At 38.4% G+C, this 23982-nt stretch overlaps 2 protein-coding genes and 1 non-coding gene across 3 annotated transcripts; 2 read left to right on the top strand and 1 right to left on the bottom strand.

Annotated features, from left to right (window-relative positions):
- Nucleotides 1-780: 780 nt before the first annotated feature.
- Nucleotides 781-14469, top strand: ETFALPHA (electron transfer flavoprotein alpha). Its single transcript, XM_008802637.6, has 8 exons — nucleotides 781-1106; nucleotides 2523-2705; nucleotides 6000-6211; nucleotides 7062-7225; nucleotides 7999-8157; nucleotides 9856-9908; nucleotides 12169-12309; nucleotides 13676-14469. The coding sequence occupies exons 1-8, from the start codon at nucleotides 1011-1013 to the stop codon at nucleotides 13751-13753; spliced, it is 1086 nt and encodes a 361-aa protein (XP_008800859.3). The 5' UTR covers nucleotides 781-1010; the 3' UTR covers nucleotides 13754-14469.
- Nucleotides 14470-16601: 2132 nt separating this feature from the next.
- On the top strand, nucleotides 16602-16672 carry TRNAG-CCC (transfer RNA glycine (anticodon CCC)). The gene has a single exon. It is a non-coding gene; the product is annotated as a tRNA-Gly (tRNA).
- Nucleotides 16673-20852: 4180 nt separating this feature from the next.
- On the bottom strand, nucleotides 20853-22202 carry LOC103715108 (uncharacterized). The gene has a single exon (XM_008802639.5). The coding sequence runs from the start codon at nucleotides 22079-22081 to the stop codon at nucleotides 21056-21058; it is 1026 nt and encodes a 341-aa protein (XP_008800861.4). The 5' UTR covers nucleotides 22082-22202; the 3' UTR covers nucleotides 20853-21055.
- Between the last annotated feature and the right edge of the window lie 1780 nt (nucleotides 22203-23982).

Raw genomic sequence — 23982 nt, 5'->3', positions numbered from 1 at the left:
GATGACTAGAAGCCAACAGAACTATGGGGATTAAGGTTTAGCAAGTGTAAAAAATATGAAAAAGAAATTCGATGATTAGGTCAGTAACAAGGTATGGAGTGGCTAGCAATCATAGAGAACACCGTATAAGATGCTATCGATGATACGGAGAAAGCGAGCTATTACCACTACATTATTATCATTGTCACCGTCGCTGCTACTCGTAGAGATTTATAGAATTATTGGCTGTAGTGATAATTTAATAGATCTCTCTTAAAGAGAAATTTAAAGATAACACTCGCAAAGTCTTCACACTGCAGTAGTGCATACGCATAGGAAAAAAACAAAAAATGTTGGCATTATTCTTGTGGACTTATAAAAATGAACCAAGCCTAACATTCGCAGTTAAGGCATAGCTCGGGTCTTCGACACGCTCAGCATGTGCTCTCAGCTAGATCTGTCATCTTGGAGGGTGACTCGGCTACGGTCATTAGTTGGATCTAGGGGGGTCTGAGAGCCGATGCTGCCGACCATCCCTTGGTCCGCGATATCGGGTTGATGACGAGGGACGGAGGGGTGGTCCAGGCGAAGCATGTGTTTCGAGAAGCTAATGGGGCTGCGGATTGGGTGGCCACGTATGTGGCCAACCATGCCGGGAGCACCTTATGGGCTGGGGACGGGGAGCTGCCTCGGGAGCTCCGGGATGTCTTGTTTTCCGATTTTATTGGGTGTATCCGTACACGTGTTGTATAGATCGCCCGGTTTAGCAAAAAAAAAAAAAAAAAAAAAAAAAAAAAAAAACAAACGAAGGGCAAAGAGATCCGAGCTCGTTTGGCGTTTTTTTTTTCGTTTTTTTTGGATAAGACGTTTCGCTCGTAGCGAGCAACGACGCTGAATCGCACGGTGCTAGACGCGTCAGCCGAGGCTGCATCCGATCAATCTCCGAACAATTTTACGCGCAAAATTAAAGAGAAAACAACCCATCTTCTTCGCCGATCAAAAGGAGTTCCCAGAACGAGGGTTTAGAGAGGATGGCAGCTATCGCGATGCTCCGAGCTCTAAGGAATCGCTCCTTTTCTTCGTTCTCGCCACCCCGAGTCCCAATTCGCTGCGCCGTTTCCAGATTCGTAAGTGCCCTCGAACTCTTCATGTACTTCTATAACATTTCGATAACTCTTGGAAGTTTTCCCCAATAATTGTTCGAGCATTTTCTAAATTTTGATGGCACATGGGATGCTATCCATGGATGTAATATTATTCTTGCTGTTTATCATTTTTACAGAATAACTTTGATTTTATTTTAGTCATCGTCTTATTATTATTTTTTTTAATCCACTCCAAGGCCAATGTTGTAGCTACAATCTGTAAAAGTCCTAATCGATTGAATTCTACAGCCGCTGAGTGCTTTTTGTTGGTTAATTGATGAACAAGACTTGCGGGCTGGTGATCAAATCGAATTTTAAATTTGTTGCCAATGGGTTCAAGATCTACTTGGTGGTTGAAGCTTGGAATTGCAGATTCAAAGGTTGTTTTGTGTTCCAACTTTTGTCGATGGACCAGGGAATCTGAGGAGCGCTTTCAGTTGCATGGATTGGAAAGGGTGCTGTGGGTACAAACCAGTGTTATGTTGCATAAGAAGGCCCTTTTTGGATGTCAAACTCTGTTGTCCATGTGATATCATATTTACATATGGGAAATAGTGATGACAGGTGCTTCCCATAGGAAGAAGCTCGACTGATCGAGGACTTGAAATCCCTAGATATGGATTAAATTATCGAGTTACCATTTTTCTTGAGGTTGGATACATATTTAAGTATGAACATTTAATTCATTTGGTAAAAAACTCATGCTATTTGGCTGGATAAAACATCTTTGAAATTCATTCGCGAGAAAATTTTCAGGTTTATGATACGAGATAGGTCGGAAACCCTTAATTTTTCACCTTTGTCAAGACAAGCCTTCACGGAGCAAGCGACTTAATTGCAAGAGGATTTTAGCTCACTTTAAGATGTTTTCTCGAAAAAGATATGGTTCGTGATGGAGGCTTCCAGATCCATTTTGAATGAATTCAATTAACTTAGCTTGCCTTGTCTACAACAATTCCAGTGCAATTTGCGCAGCTTATTGTGAAAGGGGAAGTTGGTTGAATCTTTGCAATGTTTTGGATTTGGAGAACTGGAGCTCTTAATGTGAAAAGCATATACTTCTTTTAAATTATCATCAATGAATTTACAAAACCACAAATCATATTCTTTTTATTGAGAGCTTATGAAACAACCTCATGCTATAGTAAATTCAAGCCTGACATAGTTATTTTATTTGCTTGCAATGCCTCCCATTAGTTACTCTACCCGCATTCAAGATTTACATATCACTTGGACTATCATGCCACTTAGCTTTTTCTGAGGTCTGTCTTATTACAATCGTGGTTTATGATCATACTTTATATATGCTTGGATTAAATGTATATCATTTTCAATTATCTTTGTTTGATACTTCACTGATAATTCGAATATGTGTTGTTTATTTTGTGGCATTGTTAGATTAGCACGTTGGTTGTAGCTGAACATGACGGTGGATCTATAAAACCATCATCTTTGAGTGCAGTAGAAGCTGCAGTAGCTATTAGTAGAGAAAATTCTATTTCTGTTCTCTTGGGTGGGTCAGGTCCGAACCTTGGAAAAGCTGCTTTGCACGCTGCATCAAGTCATCCTTTGATTTCCCAGGTACTAATTTTCTTTGATCTTTAATTATAGTCCCATATCAAGGTTACTTATATCATAATAAAAGTTTTCTTACTCTTTCTTAGATGTAGAAAGTTTTAAGTATTGATGTTGCAAGGACTCATTCCATTATTTGTGTAATTGAGTATCAGCATACAAGTCTTGACTTGTAATGCTAATGATAGGTGGCACTGAGTTATTATTTCCAGTTGTGTCAAGCCTGTTCTGTATATGAATCTCATCTGAATTAGGGTTTCAATAGAATGGCAAAGCCTTTGCAGGAAAGAGAGGAAGACTGAGAATTTCGTGCTTGCAAGAGTAGGAAGCAATAGATCATTTGTGAAACAATGCTGGAAAGCTTCTTTTCAATCTTCTGTTTGGCATTGACAAGAGTGTAAAAATTACTTGAAGCATCCATTTGTTGGTTCCCAAGCCCAGTAGGTGCTGTCTATATTGGCAAAAGCACATAATTTTTACCAGGAATAAGATTAAGAAGGCTGCAATGAATGAAAATAAGTTGAATAAAACTAACTTTTAAATTTTTAGATCAAACTTATATAAGTACATGTACTAATAAGATTTGGTTGGTGCTTAGCTTTACTTCTTTAAATACCTACTGATGTTATGCATTATCTGACATCTTCCTTTTTTTTCCAAAAAAAAAAAAAATCTTCGATATGTTCTTGACACTGATGCTGGACATACATTGATGTTTGCATTGACATCATACTTCTAAGCTCCTTTTAGTTTACAAATCAAAACTTGCAAGAACCAACAAGCAACAATTCCTATTCTTTTCCTAAATCCAACTTGCCAGATTACAAAAACATGTTCTTGATATACAAATCTACTTAAGAAACAGTAGAAATGTGCTTGTTGGGATGAATGCATGGAGGTGCTATATTCATAGTGAGGCTTGTTTGTAGCTGTGCTGATATAGTATCTAGAATGCTACATTAAGCACCATTTATAAAATTTGTAAGAAACACTATGAATATTCTTGTTGGGTAGAATGCATGAAAGAGCTATATTCTTAGCAAGGCTTGTTTGTAGTTTAGCTGGGATAGTATCTAGAATGCTGCATTAAGCATCATCGATAAATATAGAAGTTGCACACAGCACTGAAGGTAGTTAGATAGTAGTCACATTGTGTAACTTGATTCATGAAGGAATCCTTGTAAAATGGTGTTGACAAAACATAGACATTTCTGGTGAAGAGGCTAGCGAATTACACTGATCGCTAAGTCACATGTAAACAAGGTAGACCAGGCAGTTCATGAAATAAAAGTCGTTTTGGTCTTGACTACTGCAGCAAAGTGAGTCCTAGAACAATGTGAATGAAGGCATTTGGCATCATCGCATGTCTAGGCTTGTTTTTTATTTTTTTTGGTACAACGGCGACTCACATCCAACAGGTGTGGGTGCAGCCCGTGTCTAGGCTTGTTGAAAGAGAGGATGGTGATGGTTGTCTTCTGAAGTTTTGTATGGGTAAGTGCCATACACTAATAGAAGGAAAGTTACCGAGCATAAAAACTTGTACAACATCAGGGAAGTCTACTAAAATGGAAGGCTATGACTTGCAACGAGTAGACCCTAAATGTCCAGCAAAAGGGTTGTAGAAAATCCAACCAGTGTGTTTTATCTCTTCTTAGACACATTTAATTTACCTATTACTCTGACACTTCCTCTTTTCGTAGCAGAGATTTGAATCTCAAGCCTATGGGTCTTAGATGCACATCCTAACCAGATGACCTGATCCCACAAAGGAAGCTTGAATACTGTTATGAAAGATCTGGTTGCTATTCTAAAGCTTCAAGTTAATTATATGAAAAGAATCATAGTTTAACACTGTTGTTATTGGAGTTTCATCGATAGTTGAAATCATTGGATCGCTAATTTTTTGTGTAACTAGTTATTTGTCTGGTTCTCAATTATGATGATTGGTAAATTACTTATGGAATTGTTTTACTTGATGTACCACGATCAATAAAACTGATGATGAGCCCTCAAAAGTTCCTTCAAATGAGTCCATATCAAACACGTGGTATGCTTGTATGAATTTGCAGTGAGACTCCCACAGATCAAGCAGCTGGGTAAAAAAGAGGAGATGATCTGAAAAAACAGTGCAAGGAAACAAAAGGTCAGTCAATCAGCAGAACTCAAAAATCACTTGAAAAACAGTAATACTTGGAGGCTAGAGCTTTGATTAAAATTTGTTGCTTTAAAGTAGCAACCAAACTCATAACTTGTCTTTCCATGAGACTACAATAGCAACTAAAAGCACCAACTGAGAAGTTAGGTCCTCTTTCGCAATGCATTGAAACTTCAAATACCTCAAACTGTAGTGACATCTTTCTACTTTTCTTTATGTCCCTTACTTGTGCTTAAACCTTTCATGGTTGGTATATGCATAACCTTTATGGATCCCTTCCCCAGACTTTGCTGCACCTTCTTGCTATCTAAATGTCGACCAAGACTCTGCTCTTGCTAGGACAGAGGGCCTGTCCATGTAGACACACACACATGTGCATGTATATATCTTTTAATCTACATGTATATGTATATATAAAAGATATCTTCAGAATTAAACTATGATGCTTTATGTGCACTATTATTATTTAAATTTTAAACAATTGACTTCTTGTCCTCCATGTTTTTTCAGTAGAAGTAGGTTAAGTAGAAATCTTTTTAAAGTCCTAAAAATTCTTTAGGCAACCACTTCCCTAAATTTGTTGTCACATGAAGAAAAAAGGGAAACAGGACCCACTATAAATCCTGACATGGTGGGATATCCGTGCTTTAAAGGTCATGATATATATATGTATGATTGCATGCATAAAATGTATTACCAGTTAGACTATGTGCTGCATAATTTAATAAAGATCATATGGCCTCTGCTTGGTGTAATGTAAAGCTTGCAAACTGTTGAGTGTTCACATGTGTAGCAGTGCCAGGAATGCTTGACCATCTGAGTTTCTAATTCATTAAGAAACCCGAACTCTCAACCTTGGATTCAATTATTTGTTCCAACTTGTATGACTCGTGGTTGGGCATTAAGTTGTGAAGGATCAATTATTATGCAGTGTATATCAACACCTTTAGTTTTTATTCCTACTTGTTTGAAGGCTTATATGACCTTCCAAGACCTACCTCTTCTCATCTCAACTTCTCAATTGAGGACTCCTAAAAGAATTTTATCTTTTTTTAAACCAAACTTGATATTGTTGAATTGATTATCTAGACATTTCCTTTACTGATAACAAGGTATTTATTAATTAGCTATTGATTGTGTTGCAGGTGCTTGTTGCTGATGCAGATATATTGATGCATCCACTAGCTGAAACTTGGGCTGAACTTGTTCATCTGGTTCAACAAAAAGGTGGTTATTCACACATAATTACTGCTTCAAATTCATTTGGGAAGAATATTCTACCACGTGCTGCAGCTCTGCTTGATGTTTCACCTGTTACAGACATCACTGAAATATCTGAGCCACATTTGTTTGTAAGGTACACTTCTGCACATCTTTCTCGTGTAACTCGATGAAATTTTATGGTGCAGTTTTTGAAGTCCAACTTACAGTATCTGACAGAGCTCTTACTTTTACGATATTACAAAGTCTGCAATGTCGGTTGTACTGCATTTCCCATTTGATGAGTTTTTCTTGTCATGCATAGGCTTCTTTTAGCGGAGCCATTCTCCTGTAGACGGTTGCCCTTAGATGTTTCCTAGGGGCCTATGAAGCATGGATTCAGATATACTGACATCACAAGACATGAAAAAAATTAGATACTGATATTGGAGGGGTACGGGAATAAATAGATACTTCTTGACATTATAATATGTATAATATGTGATAAATATTAACTTTGTGTGTTTAATTTGTCAATAATTCTATTATTCCAAGTTTCCTTATTCTCTTTCTATAGGCTCTCTTACTCTTGGTTAGGGAAGACATGATGATGACTAAAGGAAGTTTTTTTTTTTTTTTTTTTTGCATTAATTGTTGTGTTCTGGATGTTTTTTTTGCATGGCACAGTTCAACCTGTAACCCATGAACCCCTAAACTATTTGGGATGTGTCTTGGATGAATTGATTATTCTCAGTGTCCAATACCACATTTTTCCTGAAAATATGGGTGCTGAAAAGAAATATATGTCTGCATCCGAGGTGTATCCATGTGCAATATGTTTGGCTGCAGACACAAACTACTCTATAAAAGCCTCTATTCTTCAAAGCTGGAGGTCCTATCTTGATATTAGTGGTCATTTCCTCTTTTGAGTTCTGAGTATTGTTTCAATAGATGAGGTTACTGATAAGCATTTAATTTTGATGGGGTATGCACTCTTATAATTTCAGGCCAATATATGCTGGAAATGCTCTTTGTACTGTTCGTTATGTTGGCAAGGATCCTTGCATGATGACCATTAGGTCCACATCATTTCCTCTGCATTCGGATTTAGCTGAGCCAAAATCTGATGCGGCAACTATCTCTCAGGTTGATCTCTCAACCTTTAATGAAGGTCCGTTTAGTCCTTACCATATTTTTCTTTTTGAGAAATCGACATATGTAACTTTTATATATCAGGATTGATGATTTTTAAATTGATTGTCATAATGGTTCAGAAGAAGTTCGCCAGTTCTACTGCTGAATCACTTTGCATTTGAAATTTGATATGATGTTACAAATGGGAGCTTCATGTCTAGGAAAATCAATGTGCATTATTTTGCTTGGAAAAAAGATTATGTGCGATAAAAGGTCCTTTTCGATTTCGAAGATCCTATCATCCTCTTTGAGCTTCCTGACTCATGTTTCCCTTCTTCATGCAAATCTTTGTGTAGTGTCCTCTCTCTCTCTCTCTCGCTCACTCGCTCGCTCTGTTGAAGCTCCCAGCCCTTGTAATCAAAGGCTGGCTTTCATTTAACTTTTCCAGACCATTTTAGTTGTTCTTCCAATTTATTTTCATTCGATACCTCATTTAGAGCATTCACTCCTTTTTCCCACTTTCATCAAAGCCTTGATGGACATCCTTTTTCTCTCTATGAATCTATAATGATGCCGAAGCCCTCCTTATCAAGGCCTGGCATTATATGACTAAAATTGAATTTCTCCATTTTTTTTATTCCCATTTGGTGCTTATAGACATCTTTCTTTTTGCACTACATCAATAGCAGATGATTGTTTAATAAAGAAGTGTGAACACAAGTGGAAGAGTTGATTCAACAATCTTATATGTTGAAACTTAAACTTTTTATTAATTTCACTTGATTTTCCTGTGCCATTTCCTGTATGCAGAATCCTTTGGGAAGTCTCGGTGGTTGAAACTTGCATCTCAGGATACAGAACGACCAGATCTAGGAAATGCCCATGTTGTGGTCACAGGGGGCCGAGGGTTGAAAAGTGCCGAGAACTTCAAATTATTAGAGAAACTTGCTGAAAAGCTTGGTGCGGCAGGTTTGTACTATTATATATATCATTGCACTCACAAGATATTCCTTGAAAAGAAAGAACAATTTTTTTTTTCTCTTTCTATTGTAAAGTAGCATGCCATCATTGGATGTCTTGATATACAGGTTAAGATCATCTTCATAGCATAATTATTTTAGCCAATTTGGCAAGATTATCATTCATCTCATGCAATTTTTATGCCTTTAGTTGTTTATTTTGCCCCCTGTATTGCTCTTTTAATCTGATTTTATGCGGCCTTTCTTTGATATGATGTCGTTGTAGTTCAAGTTGATCTCCACTAAGTATGCAGTGTTGTTTAAATTTTTCCCTTTTCTTTTGTTGGATTTTTTTCCTTAATTATGAACTTTCATCTTGATATATTTGCAAAAAGGTCCGTTCTCTTTGCTTGTAGGAAGGTAACTTTTGTTTCACCAGAGATCATTTAATATTTTTAGAACAATTCATCACTCTTTTGCTATAATCTTGTTCGTTGTTCTGGAATTGCTGTTATTGTTGATGGAGTTTCATTTAAGTCGACTTGAAATCCTTCAGTGAAGGATCCTGAAGTCTGAACAGCATATGAAAAAGATTTATCAAATGTAGACTTGACAAGCTCAGGATGACCAGAATCTTTTAGAATCTAATCAAGGAGAAAAATTTATATGTATATTTTCAGGATGTCTGGGCTGGTCAACTCAGATCAAATAAGATAAAACAACTGTTGACATCAATAAGAGAAGAAGCTATTTTCTTTGCAATCTAGGAGGCTAATTGAATTCCTAAAGGTGGCAATAAATCATCTCCATTAGTTAAATGATGCTTTTTAACAGGTAATATTCAACAGAGGAAAAAAATGAGTTAACATTCTTCTGTCAACCTAATATAGCACAACATAAAAAGGTAATTTAATGCATATTATGGCTTTAAAAGACAAGAAAAATAAAAGGATGCATAATTTTCACCAAATTCTATTTGTTGATCCATGACATACAGGAAATAGTACATTCCTTAAGTAAGTGAATATTCAGGTTTGGATAAGTTTCTTTCTTCCATTCAAAACTGAGACTTAAACTAGGGGTTCTAGAAATGTGGCAATGACACAAAATATAAACCCAACATGAATAAATTGTACATAGCAACCCTTTTGCCCGCATAAGATAACCAAGTTCTATCTATTTCCTGTTTCACATATTTGTTTTTTGCTTCTGATATATTCTCTCATAGCGTTGCTTTAAGTTCTGTTTTTGAATTCTGCCCCATTGCTTATTTTCCTAGGCATTGTAGACATTCTTGGTACTATATATAAGAGGAGGCTCTCTTGCATTGAGTTGAATATCGTTGCACTAGAAGTGACATCAATAAGTGCAATTGAGACTTTCACCTATATAAACGACATTGGAGAGCTGACATAGCAAAGAACAAGCTTTTGTGGTAGATCTGATTATATAATATAAGATCGCTGATCACATTTACATGGACACTTTTGTCTATCTTACTGGAATTGATGGGCAAGTGATCTATATGCCAATTAGTACTTGGCAAGCATGTTACTTTTTCCTCGAAAGATAAAACAGTCAGTGCTAACTTGAATTCATAAATGTATAGAAGCGTATTTCATGGTTTATCATTTTCGTAGTTTAGTTTGATACCTTAATTTTGTCCATGTTTTGTAATATTACTGATTTCTATTTTTCTATTGTGTAGTTGGGGCCACTCGAGCTGCTGTGGATGCAGGATTTGTGCCAAATGATCTCCAGGTAACACTTTAGGGAAAAAAATCACTCAATTTTATAATACTATTGAAGACTGATTCCGAACAGGAATTTATGCTATTTCTTCTATTCAAGCTTCATTCTGGTTACGTATAAATACATTGAATCTCCAAGTCTGTATAAGTCTTTTTCCTATAATCTATTGGATTCAAGGTTTGCGTTACTAGCGGTCACCATACTAGTATCTTACCAGCACTGCATGGCTATGGATTGGTACGGTACACCTGATACTGGCACATGGTATGCTACCGGAGGTGAGACAACAGTTATACCATGTGCTAGTATAGTATTGTATGGTGCCCCTTTGCCATATGGTATGGTATGCCCATACCGGGTGGTACAGGTTGGTATAGCAAACCATAATCTTGTAAAAGGTGGTATGAAAATGGCCTTCCATTTTTACATGGGAAAATACATAAAAGTATTTATGACAATAGCTAGCCACTCAAACAGTAAACTCATGGGCATTTTGACTTGTTTATTGGAATAAGCCTTTCTCTTTTGCATGTATATTTTCTATTGCGACAACTTTGACATGAATATCAATATTTGTAATATTTTCATATAGAAGAATTGAATTTATGCGAAAGCTATGCTTCTTAAAATAAGTAGGTCATAGCAATAGCCCCAAAATATTTATTTATAAAGAAACTTCTTCTCCATTAGGTTCTGTGGAATCCATTATGTTTAAAGAACAGGCTTCATTATAGTGTAAATTTGTTGTGGTGATCTGGATAGATGCAAGGAAAAACTTGACCTTTTTAATATAGATATTATTTCAAATTTAAAGAAAACCAAGCTTTTTAACTTGTATGGGATTAATAAAAAAGCGTGAGAATGTTTTATTTGATGGGAACATGAATTGTGCATGATCTTTTTTATGGACTACATGAGAGTTTACAGTTGGATTAATGTAGCAATATGGGTTTAGTCATAACCTATGGTTGATTAGATCTGTGTACAATGGAGCTAAGTCTCATAAACCATGAATATAATGTTATATTCTTAATAGGATCAAATTATCTTATGTAATTGAAAAGATTGCATGCATTGGCATTAATATGTCATTCTGCTCAACTTTTTAGCCTGTAAGGATCTAGTTCTATGAACTGCTAGTAGAGATGAAATTATACTATTTGACCGGCGTCTATTTTTGGATGCCATCTTTCACCAAGCTTTGGAGGATTTACCTTCTCATGTATTTGCAAACAGTGTCCATAGATCTCCCTTGAAGGTACGCCATACTATACTGAACCGGACGGTACGGAACGTACCGCACTGTACCGATTCAGTGCCGGTATGTGGTACGGGACGTGTATATATGGATGTCTCCAACTTTTACTCACTTTGAAGTTTGTACTATATGGATGTCTGGATATTGCATATTTCTTTCTTATGCACCACATCTCTCAACATTACACATATCTGCACTAACATAATCATAACCACAACCATTTTGCCTTTTCCCAACTATATGGAGTCAGCTTTATGGATCCTTTTGCCAAGTATTTTTATTTAGGGCCACTTCTGATGTTATTTCAGGTTTTTTTATATCCTTTCTCATAACTCCATCAATGTTATTTTAGGTCTTCCCCCCTTTTCTTACCACCTATAATACAAACCAAAGTACCTCTCTATACCAGAGTCTCCCCAAATCTTTATTGTACATGCCCATACCATCTCATATCGTCTCAATATATGCACTAACATGAGTCTCTCAAATGTATGCTAGCCTTTAAAATGACATTTGATCTCCCATCAAGTACACTGTCAGTCTATTTGATCACGTATTATCATTTATGCAAGAACATACTAGTTCTATCACTAATTCACAATTAGTTCCAACTTCCCTCTAAGTGTATAGCACTGACGTATGGGACAGAAAAGGACTTGCTTGATGTTAGTCAGGATTTGTGATACTTTTTGCATTGACATTCATAAACAAGCTCTACCATGGAACCCTAACTTGAACTGGCAGCTTCGATTTGCTTTAATGCTATCCGTTTGTTCACTCCTCTTTACCCATATATTATCAAGTTAATGTGTTTTCTTCTTTAATATCATGGATTATCAATTAAAAAAGAATGGTAAGCTGGGTCATGTGTCTTAGCATTTTGACTTTCTTATTTGCTGCCTGCAGTTTCAGCTTTCATTGACTTATTCTCTCTTATGTATCATAATCTCTTACCTGGCTATAATCTCAACACCATATATATCATTTTGTGATGAGAATTGCCACCTGCAGGTTGGTCAGACTGGAAAAATTGTTGCTCCAGAACTGTATATGGCTTTTGGGGTTTCAGGAGCCATCCAACACCTGGCTGGAATGAGAGATTCAAAGGTCATTGTGGCTATAAACAAAGATGCAGATGCACCCATATTTCAGGTGACTGATCCATTCAATTAATTAATTATTTTCCATGGTTCCTTGATACCTAGATATCTGCCGCTAACTGGCATTATCTAAGGTTGCTGAGACCAATATATGATCTATTGATTTCAATTGTTCTAGAATTACCTTCCCTCAATTTTCAGCAACTTCTGTGACAGTGTTTTCATCCTCTTCCTTCGAAATAGAAGGCAATGGGAGTCCTCTTGCATGGTCTTTCAAAATTATTGTTTTAAATAGCAGAATGGGGCTTCTGGCAACAAGACAGTTACCAAAGCCACAAAGTTTTTTTGGATCAAACTCAATTGTTGCAGTAGCATGAATAGTCTAAATGACTTGTAACTCAAGAGTGTCCACGTTTGGAGTCCAATCATTTCCAGGCATTCTGTTAGGGACTTGGTAAAACTTTCCGTGGATGAGCAACAACCTAAACTTTGTTATTCCATGTATATCAGAATACAGTAAGTAACTACTAAAGGAATATATCAAATTTTCTGATGTCACTCTCATGGTGCAGTGTTACCTATTTGGGAACATTGGATGGTTGCTTCATGAGGTTATATCATATAATCTGCAAGGACCTACGTTGTCGTGTGTTAGTCCCACATTGCATGTGTCGGGGAGGTCTTAGATACTTAAGTAAAGCCAAAAATCCCAATTTATAATTTTTATCTAGCATTTTTGGAGAGGCCATAGGGTCATTACAAATGGTATCGGCCCACGGTCCACATGTGGCTAGGGGACACTGTAACATGGGCCCTTATGGCTGAGCATGAGCCCATTATGATATTTCTTCTTCTGATTGGATCCTTGTTTGGTGAGGGTGCTGGGGCCTAGGAGAGTGTACGAGGACTTATGAAGGCGTTGTGCTTAGTCTACATTAGATGTGTATCAAGAAGGTCTTGGATACTTAAGCAAGGCCAAGGATCCCAAATCACAACTTTTTGGCTAGCCTTTTGGTCGAGGTCTTGGGTTGTTACATAACCAGTAATGTTTTATGGCCGGCTTTCCACTTGTTACTAATATCGCCATATAGAAAAATGTTTATGAAAGTAGAAATCTTGAGTAGAGTGGGTAACAATATTAACAAGGGCAGTCTTTTTGAAAGGTGGTCATTGTGGGAAGTGGGCTAACACTAGGCACTCTTATCCAAGCACTGCTTGAAAATGTTCCTTTGTATGTTAAAATCCTACTTGTTTCATTTTCCCACTATTTTCTGTAATGGGTGATCTGTGAAAAGAAAATGGACAATGAACAAACAATCATTCCCCTATTCCTTGCCCCATGCAATCGTAATCTAATACATCTTTTAAGGCAACAAGACATCATTATCTAAGTTTAGTTGTGATTTTTTCAATTGCAGGTTGCAGATTATGGGCTCGTTGCTGATTTATTTGACGTAATCCCAGAATTGCTAGAGAAGCTGCCAGAAAAGAAGTGATCATCTACTAATAAAATTCATTTCCTCAAGACAGCCTGTTTTCTGAAGACTTAATCCAAGCTGTATAACTGAGAAAGTTTCTGGACTTCTGGTGAAGAAATGCATCATCAAATTTTACAGTCTCCATGTCCTGATGACTGGGAAAATAAAATAAGAAACACCACTTGATGCAAGTTCAAGAGGTTATACCTGCAAAAACCTCTCATTATGGTATCAGAGTCGAATCTCGGATGCTGTGAAATTTCACGGGATTTTTCTGAACAATTGAACGAACTACTAGTGGGCCATGTAAGAATCATGACTATGTAATAGATATTCTCCTATAAAGCCATCAGATATGATTCAAAGAGACCTTGATCTTTCCACAATGTTTCCAAGTTTAGGATAAGCCAAAGATTAACTGGACAGAGACATGCAGCATTCCTTGCCAACGTGCAGTGGCCTGCATATTTTTTTGTTTTTAAGGTTTCCTCCATCACTAAGTTGGGCAGCAAGATGATGGTTTTTGTAGGCATGTGTTTATCTCATGGAGGCATTGACATCAAAATAAGAGGAAATAGCAGTTTGGAGATGGTAAAGAATGCATTTTTGTTGAGATAAATGGTATTTGGGTTGCAAGATAGGATTGTACGAAAATCAAGAATGATAATAAATCTTTTCTGGTGGAGTCAGCACTGATTTCACATGGTAATAAATATCATCAAGGGGTTCTGAAATGGTTGTAGTAGTATAGGATAATTTGTTATCCACCATGGCTTCAAATCCGATGTCTAATAATTTGATTTCTATTTTCTGTATCTTTCGCGACATGGAGAAAACAGGGGTTAACATTAATTTGACAGTGGTTTTCTTTTTGTTTGTTTCTGTTTTCTTCTTTTAAAGGAGATTTATATCGCCACATATCAGAAAATTATATTTATCAGTTGGGTCAAGTTAAGGTTGTGCTAGGGTTTGCATAACAATATCTCATTTTTGTACAGATCTTTTATGTTGTAAAGAATTCGAAATCTTACTCATGGGGTCACTGATTGTAATCTGTTGACAATGTAGTAATGCTAACCTACTACGATTTCTAAATCAGGCATACACAGGAATGCGAGTGCATGTCTATTAAGGAAAAAATTATAATGATAAATATTATTTATTATTCATGTAGTAAGATTAATATCGAAACTTATAAGCTTTGATGTTTTGAAATTACTAGGTATTAGGAGGCCAACTTTAAAGCCAAGCACTAAACCATGATGATGATCTCAATACTGAGTATTAGGAACAGACAAGTAAGATTGCAATTAATATATTTTACACCTCAAATACATGACTATGCATATGTTAGGCTGATGCTTTTCTCATGATCTCATTTTATGGTTGTATCTTTGCAGCCCATGTATGTGATACTCAGAGTCAACAGAATTGGGATTATTACGATTCTGCACTCAGAATCAGAGAATGCTTTGTATGCATACCCTGAGGTGCACTTGCAAGCATGTTCTTCTTTCTCAGAGTGGAGATGAGACGAGGGAGGGATGGCCCTGAGATCTCCTCGCACCGGCGACAAAAAGGGGGAAAAAAAGGAAAAGAGAAGTGGGACAAGGGAAAGAGGAAAAGATCTCTAGAGAGCATCATCAGCATCTGAGCACAGTCAAAGGAAGGTTAACAGCAAAATTATCATAATGTAAACATTAATCCCTGGGATGAAGAATGACTGCTCCTTTATTGCTTGAACCCGACAATGGGATGTGGAGAGGCGAGAGAGATTGAGCACAAATTATTTAACTGTGAAAGGTTCCATGGCATCATTTGAGGAGGAATCGTTTGGAAGAATTACGAGTTTGTTTCTTTCTCTCTTCACCAACTTCTCTTTTCTGATATTTTTGGTTGTACTCATGCTCAATAAGTATGAGTCGCCACTATGTCAGAAAAAAAAAAGAAAATCATGGCATCACTGAAGGAAATTTTTCTTTTTATTCGTAATACATGCCAAAAGGTGGAGTGGCCTGGTGATTGTTATAACACCACAACTTAGTTTTCGTGGAACAGTAAGCTATGTTGCATCACTCAGCAATATGGGGCCAATACTTTGATAGCGTGCGTGTGTGTGTGTGTGTGTGTGAGAGAGAGAGAGAGAGAGAGAGAGATCTTTGCTGATAGAGTTAATTCTCTGACTTCAAGCAAGCTCTAGACTTTGTGTACTCAACTATTCATGTTTCGCTGGTGCCTGCACTTTTTCATGTCTCCTTACAGTATGGTAGACCATGAAGTATTATTCAAAAAGAAGGGAATAATTCTGATATTGGACAAATAGTTCAGCAACTATGATCTTTTCCACGTTGCCATACATACATATATATTATACATAACATATCCAACTCGTAATCACAACGACCCAATTGTAGGAACGGAGCTTTATCAATTGAGCTATATATATATATATATATATATATATATATATATATATATATATATATATATATATATATATATATATATATATATATATATATATATATATATATATATATAAACAAGCATTTAGAGTCAAGTTATGTATAAATCATTAGGCTTTCACTAATTCAAGACCTCACTCCCCGACAATGTTATCACTAGTTCTAACTCAAAGAGAGCAAGGTAGAGGATCGATATCATTTAACAGGCAGCATAGATATACACTGGGAGCTACTACTTTGAAATGAAATCATGCTTTCTTGAGGAAAACAACAGTAATTAACGACACACATATGAGCTACTGCTCCGAAATGAATCATGCCATCTTAAGTGAAACAACTTATTTATAAAGTAATGAACTGTTTCTCCTATAAATATAGTAGAATGTCTCGTGGGTCACGAAGCGCATCTGGTGTAGTGGTATCATAGTACCCTCCCACGGTACTGACCGGGGTTCGATTCCCCGGATGCGCAAACTTTTTTCCCTTTGATATCTTTTTCTTTTTCGCAAAATTATTTCTCCAAGGCGTTCTCTTTGCTCTGCAATGCTCTCGTTTCTCCTTCTCCTCTCCTTTTTCTAACTCCACCAATACTTCTCTCACTTCCTATCCATATCTTCCTGTCTCCAAAGTGCAAATCCCATGGAACAAACACCAATTCCAACCCCTCAACAATCACAAAATTCCTATCACATTCAATGAACAAAACTAAAAATTTCCTCCATTCCCCCCATTCTGTATATGACTAAGACCAAGAACTTTAAGAATATAATTCATACAGGATAAGCAATGTAATTGTAGTTTTGCTATATGTATGTTATTTTCTGATTTTATTAGATATATCTGTACTCGTAATGTATGAAATGTCCGTTATAACACACACACATACCAAAAAAAAACGCTGCTAATGTTGCCTCATTATATTGCACAAGGAATAAAGTTGTGCCAAGAACCTTGTGTTTGGTAAAGACCTCCTTTCCCTATTCAAATCAAGAGGCCATCCTTTATCGATTCAATGGGGCAAGCAAGGAACAGAAGATTCCCATTTCTCTTTCCAGCTTCTTGTATAAATCCCCTACCAATGCTAACAAAGAATTCCTTTTACTGCTTCCTAGCCGTTCTTGTTGTTGTCTGCACTCCAAAGCATGGAATCCCCTACTTTCCTCTAGTCCCTCTCCCTTTCCTCTCATAGTAATCCATGGGTTTGCCTCGCATCCTCTCCTTCCTCGCAGGCCTCTCCTCATTGTTCTTGCTCAGCTTGCCAGAGCTGAAGAAATGGCAACAGCGGCAGATCATTTCGGAGAAACTGAGGCTCGTGACCGAGGCTCTCGAGCAAGCAGAGGAAAGGGTGTCGAGGTCTCAAGAGAGGCATGACAGGATCCTTTTTGAGATAAATTCACACTACGTAAGCCGCAGAGAGATGGATGAAGCACTGGCCGGCACTCTCAGGGACATGGATGAAGCCCTTGCATTCTCCAATAGCCTACGTCGCATGCAGCTGAAGATTCTGAGCTTTTATCCTTGCGGTGTTTGTGATGTGCTTACGACGACAGATAGGGATGTATAGAGCATGAATGTTGATGTTTGATACTTGGGAAGTAGGAAACCATTTCATAGAACGCTGGTGATTTTGTATCATCCTCCTTTCTCCTCTTTTTCTTCTTTTTTTTAATTTTCTTTTTTTTTTCCTTTTCACTTTTTACTTGTTAATCATCAATTAGAGTAATTATTAAAACATTTGTCGTCCTCCCAATTTTTTGGAGTTTGCATTATGAATTCTCGTTCAACAATTATTCTTCTTAAAAGCTGCCTCTGATGTTTCATGTTCTCACATCAGCAACTTTTGCGAACAATTCATAATTTCATTTGTATAACATTGTAAGCTATCTCTTGCATGGGGCTCTCTGGAAATTCTTAACATCTCCATGATTACAAACAAAAAATCTTATAAACTTCATGTTTTTGTCAGCATCTGAAGCTTTCAAACGAAATCATCATGTCTGGATGCCGTTCTCGAAATCGCTAACAAAATCGGTGTCGTGCTGCGATTCTAGATCATGGTAGATTAATTCGAAGGGCAGAAAAATTTAGAATGAATTCAACTCCATATTTTTTGGACATCACAGAATATTGCTGGAAAGCATAAGCATAATGCCTCCATCTCAATAATAAAATGGTCAGATTGATGGGTATTAGTAGGGGTGCAAATGGGCCGGGTCGCGTCGGGTCGGGTCTTGAGTGACCCTAATCCGGTTTTTTGTTTAGATCTTAATTTTGGATCTATACTCAACCCAACTGAAGATCGGGTTGGGTCCACGACTACAATTTCTGACCCAACGTGGTCATTCGAATCGGGTCGGGTCCATGTATAATCCAAACCCGATCCAAAAATTTCGGATTTGGGTCCGGTCTAGTCCGAGTCGGGTTTGGGTTCAGGTCGGGCTCGGGTCCGGATCCAGATTCGAATCTGAGCTATAATAGAAAATTTTAATAAAAAGTTTTACGAAGAATTTTGTAATATATTTTATTGGAGTTCATCTCATCAGAAGTTCTATAAATGCAAGATCTCGATTGGTTCGTTCTCCTCTGCCTCTCACCCATCCGCCGCAACCTCCCTCCCCTCCTTACACCTCTCCAAGTCTATATCTCCATTCCCTGGCTTGCTTTAAGTGGAATCTCAGCTCTCTCTCAACATGGTCATTCCTTTGTTGCTCCTTCATTTTTTTCCTTTTTCTTTTTTCTTTCTTTAACAGTCGTCCGAGCATTGGCCATGTTTCAAGCATCAGCCATCCGAAGAGGAGCCGTTCTCAAAGACCGCATGGAGGTGAAGGGCATCAAGAGAGACAAGAAAGGAGGCATCTAGTTTCAGCAGCCAGCGGGGATCGCTTCTGGGGCACTACAAGGACTTTAGCTCTCACGAGCTCCTTATTGTCCGGCATGTTAAGCAATGAAGCACAAGATACAGTAGGGATCAACGCATCGATCTGGACTTGTTCCCCCAGATACACGAGCATGAAGGTGCTTGGTCCCTCTGGCTTCAATGATGGCTTTGGAATGCTCGACACGAAGGCAACTATCCTTGCACGCGAATTTGGTATGGGTGATCATCGACTCCTTCCCTCTCGTTCAACAGCCATATTAGCGACCGATGATCCTCATCGATCTCTGTTGCCCGAAAAATCCTCGATATGCATCCAAGTGCAGCGGAGGCCAAGGTTTTGCTCAATGACATGGTCATCCTCCATAAGGGTCGTGGAGGAGGACTGGACGTCGCCGAAGCCCTTGTCGAGAAGGATGGCGTAGCGAAGAAGGGTTCTAGTCCTTTAGAGGCGACATGTGGCTTCTAAGGAGGCACGACACCTTTGGCGGCTGCGAGGTTGAGTTTCGAAAATTTAGTAGCGGCTATAGTGGAATGGGGAGGAAGAATCGGTAGAGAACGAACAAGAGCATATGGGTGCTTGTGGGTTGTGGGTCTAAATGGGTAAATCCGGGTTCAGATCGGGTCGTTGGGTAAATGCTCTAAAATTGATCCGAAAAAAAACGGGTCGGGTCGAGATTGGGTTGACCCAGACCCGATCCAAAAAAACGGAACGGGTCCAATTTTAAAACCCGACCTGGACCCACAGGTCCTCTAAAATGGGTCGGTTTTAACCGGATCGGGTCAGGTCGGGTCACGGGTCAACCCGACCTATCTGCTGCCATAGGTATTACCATGGTATTATAGACATGACCTTGTTCGATGAAAATTAGAAGATTATTTTCAATAATTATGGAACAATCAAACCTCATTCAAGTTATCCAAGGCCGACTTTCTTTTGTAAATGAAAACTTCATTTTATGTATTAGATTTAGAGATAAAATTGCGCTAAGAAATTAACATGCATGTTTAGAGAGTGAACTGATGCAGACAATAATTTGCAGAAAGAACTTTTCTGCATTCATGTTAGTTGCATGAATAACTTGGAACCCCCTAATAAAAACGAAAAAGTTGTGTTACCAAATGAATTTACCTGCGGTTTACTGCATTGACTGTAGTTTTAGGCTTGAATTAGTAAGACTTAATGTACCAATATTGTATATAATAAGTTGATGGGTAAAGAGTTTAGTTGTGTATTTCTTCTATTCTATATGAAGCAAATATTAATTCAAGCTGGAGCAAAGCTCGAAATCGACATTGAACTAAGCTTGAAATCAAGCTTGAATCAGATTTTAATTCATGTTTAACCAAGCATAACTCAACCTCAAATCATTTTTAACTTATTTCGATATTATCAAGCTAATTAATTAGATTTATATTCGGTTCGGGTTGAAATTAAATTTGAACCGAACTTGAAGTCATAACACACAAATCAAATCAAATTTAATCTCAAAATTTAAGCTCGAAATTATTTTCTAATCGAGTTAACATCATGTCATCACTAAATCAATAATACTACGTTATACCACTAAAATTATAAATTAAGGTACCACGATGATTATTAAAATTACTATAATATTTTCAAATCATTGATATTATCTTTAATATATATGCATGTAAATTTGGATTTGAGTAATTATAATATATAAACTCCTTCCTTTCTCAGATTAAACAAAGTAAAAAAATCTTGCATGAAACACAAATAAAATTAGACACTACTTTAAAAAAAAAATCCAAAAATATGATAATTACACGTCCTAGGTAACCAGCTAATGACAATTTCCAACAATACAAACGAAAATTAATTAATTCATTCATTTAATTACATAATACTGTAGAAGAAGGATAATCCCTGTGATCCCTTCCTTCCATCCGTAGTTCACAATAAAAATAATAAATAAATAAATAAACAACTTATTAAAAAAAAATATAAAAATTAGCTTAGAAGTCGACGCCGTCGCCGAACCCGGTCTCGTAGCCGGCCTCTGCGGCGTCCACCACCATATCTCCGATCAGCAGCCCCCCGAGGGCGCCACCGAGCAGACCCATCCCCAGCCCCATGTTGCCGTTGCCCATCTTCGGCTTCTGCGCGGCCGCTGGAGCTCCGTAACCGTATCCCGGCGGTGGCGGAGCACCGTACCCGTACCCTGTCGGCGGCGGAGGATACCCGTACCCCACCGGACCCCTCGCCGGCGGATACCCGTACGGCGTCGGGTAGGGCGGGTAACCACCGGGAGGAGGATACGCTCCTGGAGCCGCGTACGATGGGGCGGCGGCGGGATAGGCGGTGACGGGCTTGCCGACCTTCGATTCCTTCCCATCCTTCTCCGAAGGTGGATGGGCAGCGATAGTTCCGGCGGGATTCCCGGGCTTCGACTCCACCGATGCCACCGCTGGGGGCGAGTACGGCCCGGCCGGAGGGTGCGAAACGTACGCCCCTGGCGGCGGGTAGGACGGCACTGCCAGGCACGCGGTGGAAGGAACGCCGGACTTGATCTCGTTCGCCGGGAAGGAGTACGGAGCGACGGGCGGAGGCGCCGGTGTCGCCGCCGCGGCGGCGTCGACGAATTTGTAGGAGAGGTTGAGGACCCCCTTGGGCTTGCCGGAGGAAGGCTTGCGGACCTGGTAACTGACGAAGTGGACGGAGCTGTCGCCGGCGGAGGCGACGCCGTTGAGGAGCTCCTTGAGGGGGATGAATACCTCGCCGACGTCGCGGTCGCCAAAGGCGCGCTCGGAGCGGAGGAGGACGTGGATGACGAGGCCTTCGGCGGCGGCGGGGACGGCGAAGCGGAGGGTGGTGTTCCAGGAGGGGCTGGTGCCACCGTACCTGTCGGAGGCCGTGCGCTGCCTCGAGCGCCGGTCGCCGGCGATGGACAATATCGCGAAGACGCGCATCTTGGAGAAGAAGTTGACGTCCTTGAGGTCGTTGGCGGAGATCAGCGTCACCTCCAGCATCCTGTACGCCATGATCGGAGAAAAAGAAATATCCCTAATGTCCCTTTCGAGATCGATCGATCAACGACGAGGGAAAATTAGGGTTAGGGTTTGAGACTGAGAGGAATGGGAGGAGAGAAGATCGAGAAGGGGGTTATTAGGGGTGGCGAATTTGGAGGGACGGGAGAGATTCGCGGAATGGATTAAAAGACGCGGGAGTTCACATGAAATTACCTTGTTACCCTCACCTTCAGATGGTTTGCTTTTGATCACGATTTTGATCCGAGGGAGGGCAGGCCGGTAACTACGTCGAAGTTCTAAGGGTGTTTTGGTAAGCGCGCTTAGGCCTGTGGATTATATTTTCTAAATACTGGATTCAATAAAAAGATTAAAAAAATTAACAGTATTAAATGTAAAACTTGATGAATAATTTCTCCATTTTTCTTTTGAGGCAGAAGTGCCTATGATCATGATTAAAAGAATCCTAAAACTATTGAAACATTGGCAAGAAGCTGCTTTTAATGAGCTACAATCTTATTCTCTCCTCCAGTTTTATTTGTACTAACTTTGCCTCTTTAACAACTATGGGGTTAAGTTTTGTGTAAGAATAGGTTACTATTATTATTTTTGGTTCAAGGGCTGCTCGCACAGGTCTTGCATGATAAGTATAGCCAATAGAGACATAAAAGAGAAGTTGGCAAAGAGAAGGAAGTCATGTGAGATAAGCAATAACCCTTTAACTCTATTATTTAAATAATTAAGATGCCTCTAGTACTTCAACTAATAAGGCTTACAAATGCTAACTGATTGTAATCTATAATTGGCAGATTAATAGAAATATATAAAATATTTCATGCTCTGAGTAGATATTAAGCATAATATTTTCTGCAAATAGCTAGTATTAAGGGTTTCATCTAAGGAAAAAAAAGAAGCTAGTGTTGAGGGCAAGGTTTGCCATCGAGATACCAGAACTCATATCAGTGCCATGCTAGTACAATGTCGGTATAGTATAGTACAAAATTTTTTTGTCATACCGAGTGTCGGTATGCCATGCGTACCAAGTACCAATACTAAACCAATACGGTATGCCCCATATTATCTGGTTTGGACCAATAAGGCATATTTTGGTTAAGGGGATGATATCATAATCATATTAGGAGGGCCATACTTGTTAATATGGTAGTTTAACTCAGAAGTAGAAGCAATAAGTTAAGCTGCGAAAGTAATTGATTATCAACTTGTGAGTGTTATAATCTTTAAATTGTTAGAAGTAGACTTCCAATTTAATATTTGCTCCCTTTTGCTCCAACAATCCATAGTGGGAACTTTCTCTTTTTTTTACAAACAAACCATAAAAAGAATTTTTTTCTCAAGCACATACAGCTCCCAAATGGAACGAAAATCCATTTCCAAATTCCAACTTCACACTAAGAATTCACAAAATGAGGTCACATTGGATATGTGATTCAAAGTCCATAGGAAATCTAGGAAAAACAAAAGAAAAAATAGAACAACTTCCTAGAATAAAAAAAAAATCTAAAATATAGACAAAATTTTCCAAGGAAAACACGCTTTCTATGCAGTGCTCCTTGAACAAATATACCTCTATAATATCGGGCTGTGAAGATGGCATAACAAAGTTCAGAATCTCTGGGAGAATGAGATTTTCGTTACAATCTTCTAACTTCATCTTCCTTCTAGAATTAAAAGAGCAGCAAGAGTCTTTTTGATTAAGAGAAAAACAGTCAGCAACTGAAGTTTCAGGATTACACACTTTAAAAAATAATACAGTCCCTTCAAATAAATATCACCAACCAACAAGCTCACTGGAATTTAATCCATTTTCTACTTCCAAGATTATAGGAATCACCACACAAAAAAAACTCTCTTTGGCTTTGATCACTCCTTCCACAAATGAGATGCAATAGGGAGAG

This window comes from Phoenix dactylifera, chromosome 14, assembly GCF_051530095.1.
Source record: "Phoenix dactylifera cultivar Ajwa chromosome 14, Ajwa_hap1_PhDact_Kaust_v1.1, whole genome shotgun sequence".
NCBI classification, from domain to species: Eukaryota; Viridiplantae; Streptophyta; class Magnoliopsida; order Arecales; family Arecaceae; genus Phoenix; species Phoenix dactylifera.
Note: the sequence above shows the minus strand (reverse complement) of the source record. Positions and strands in the feature narration are given on the sequence as shown.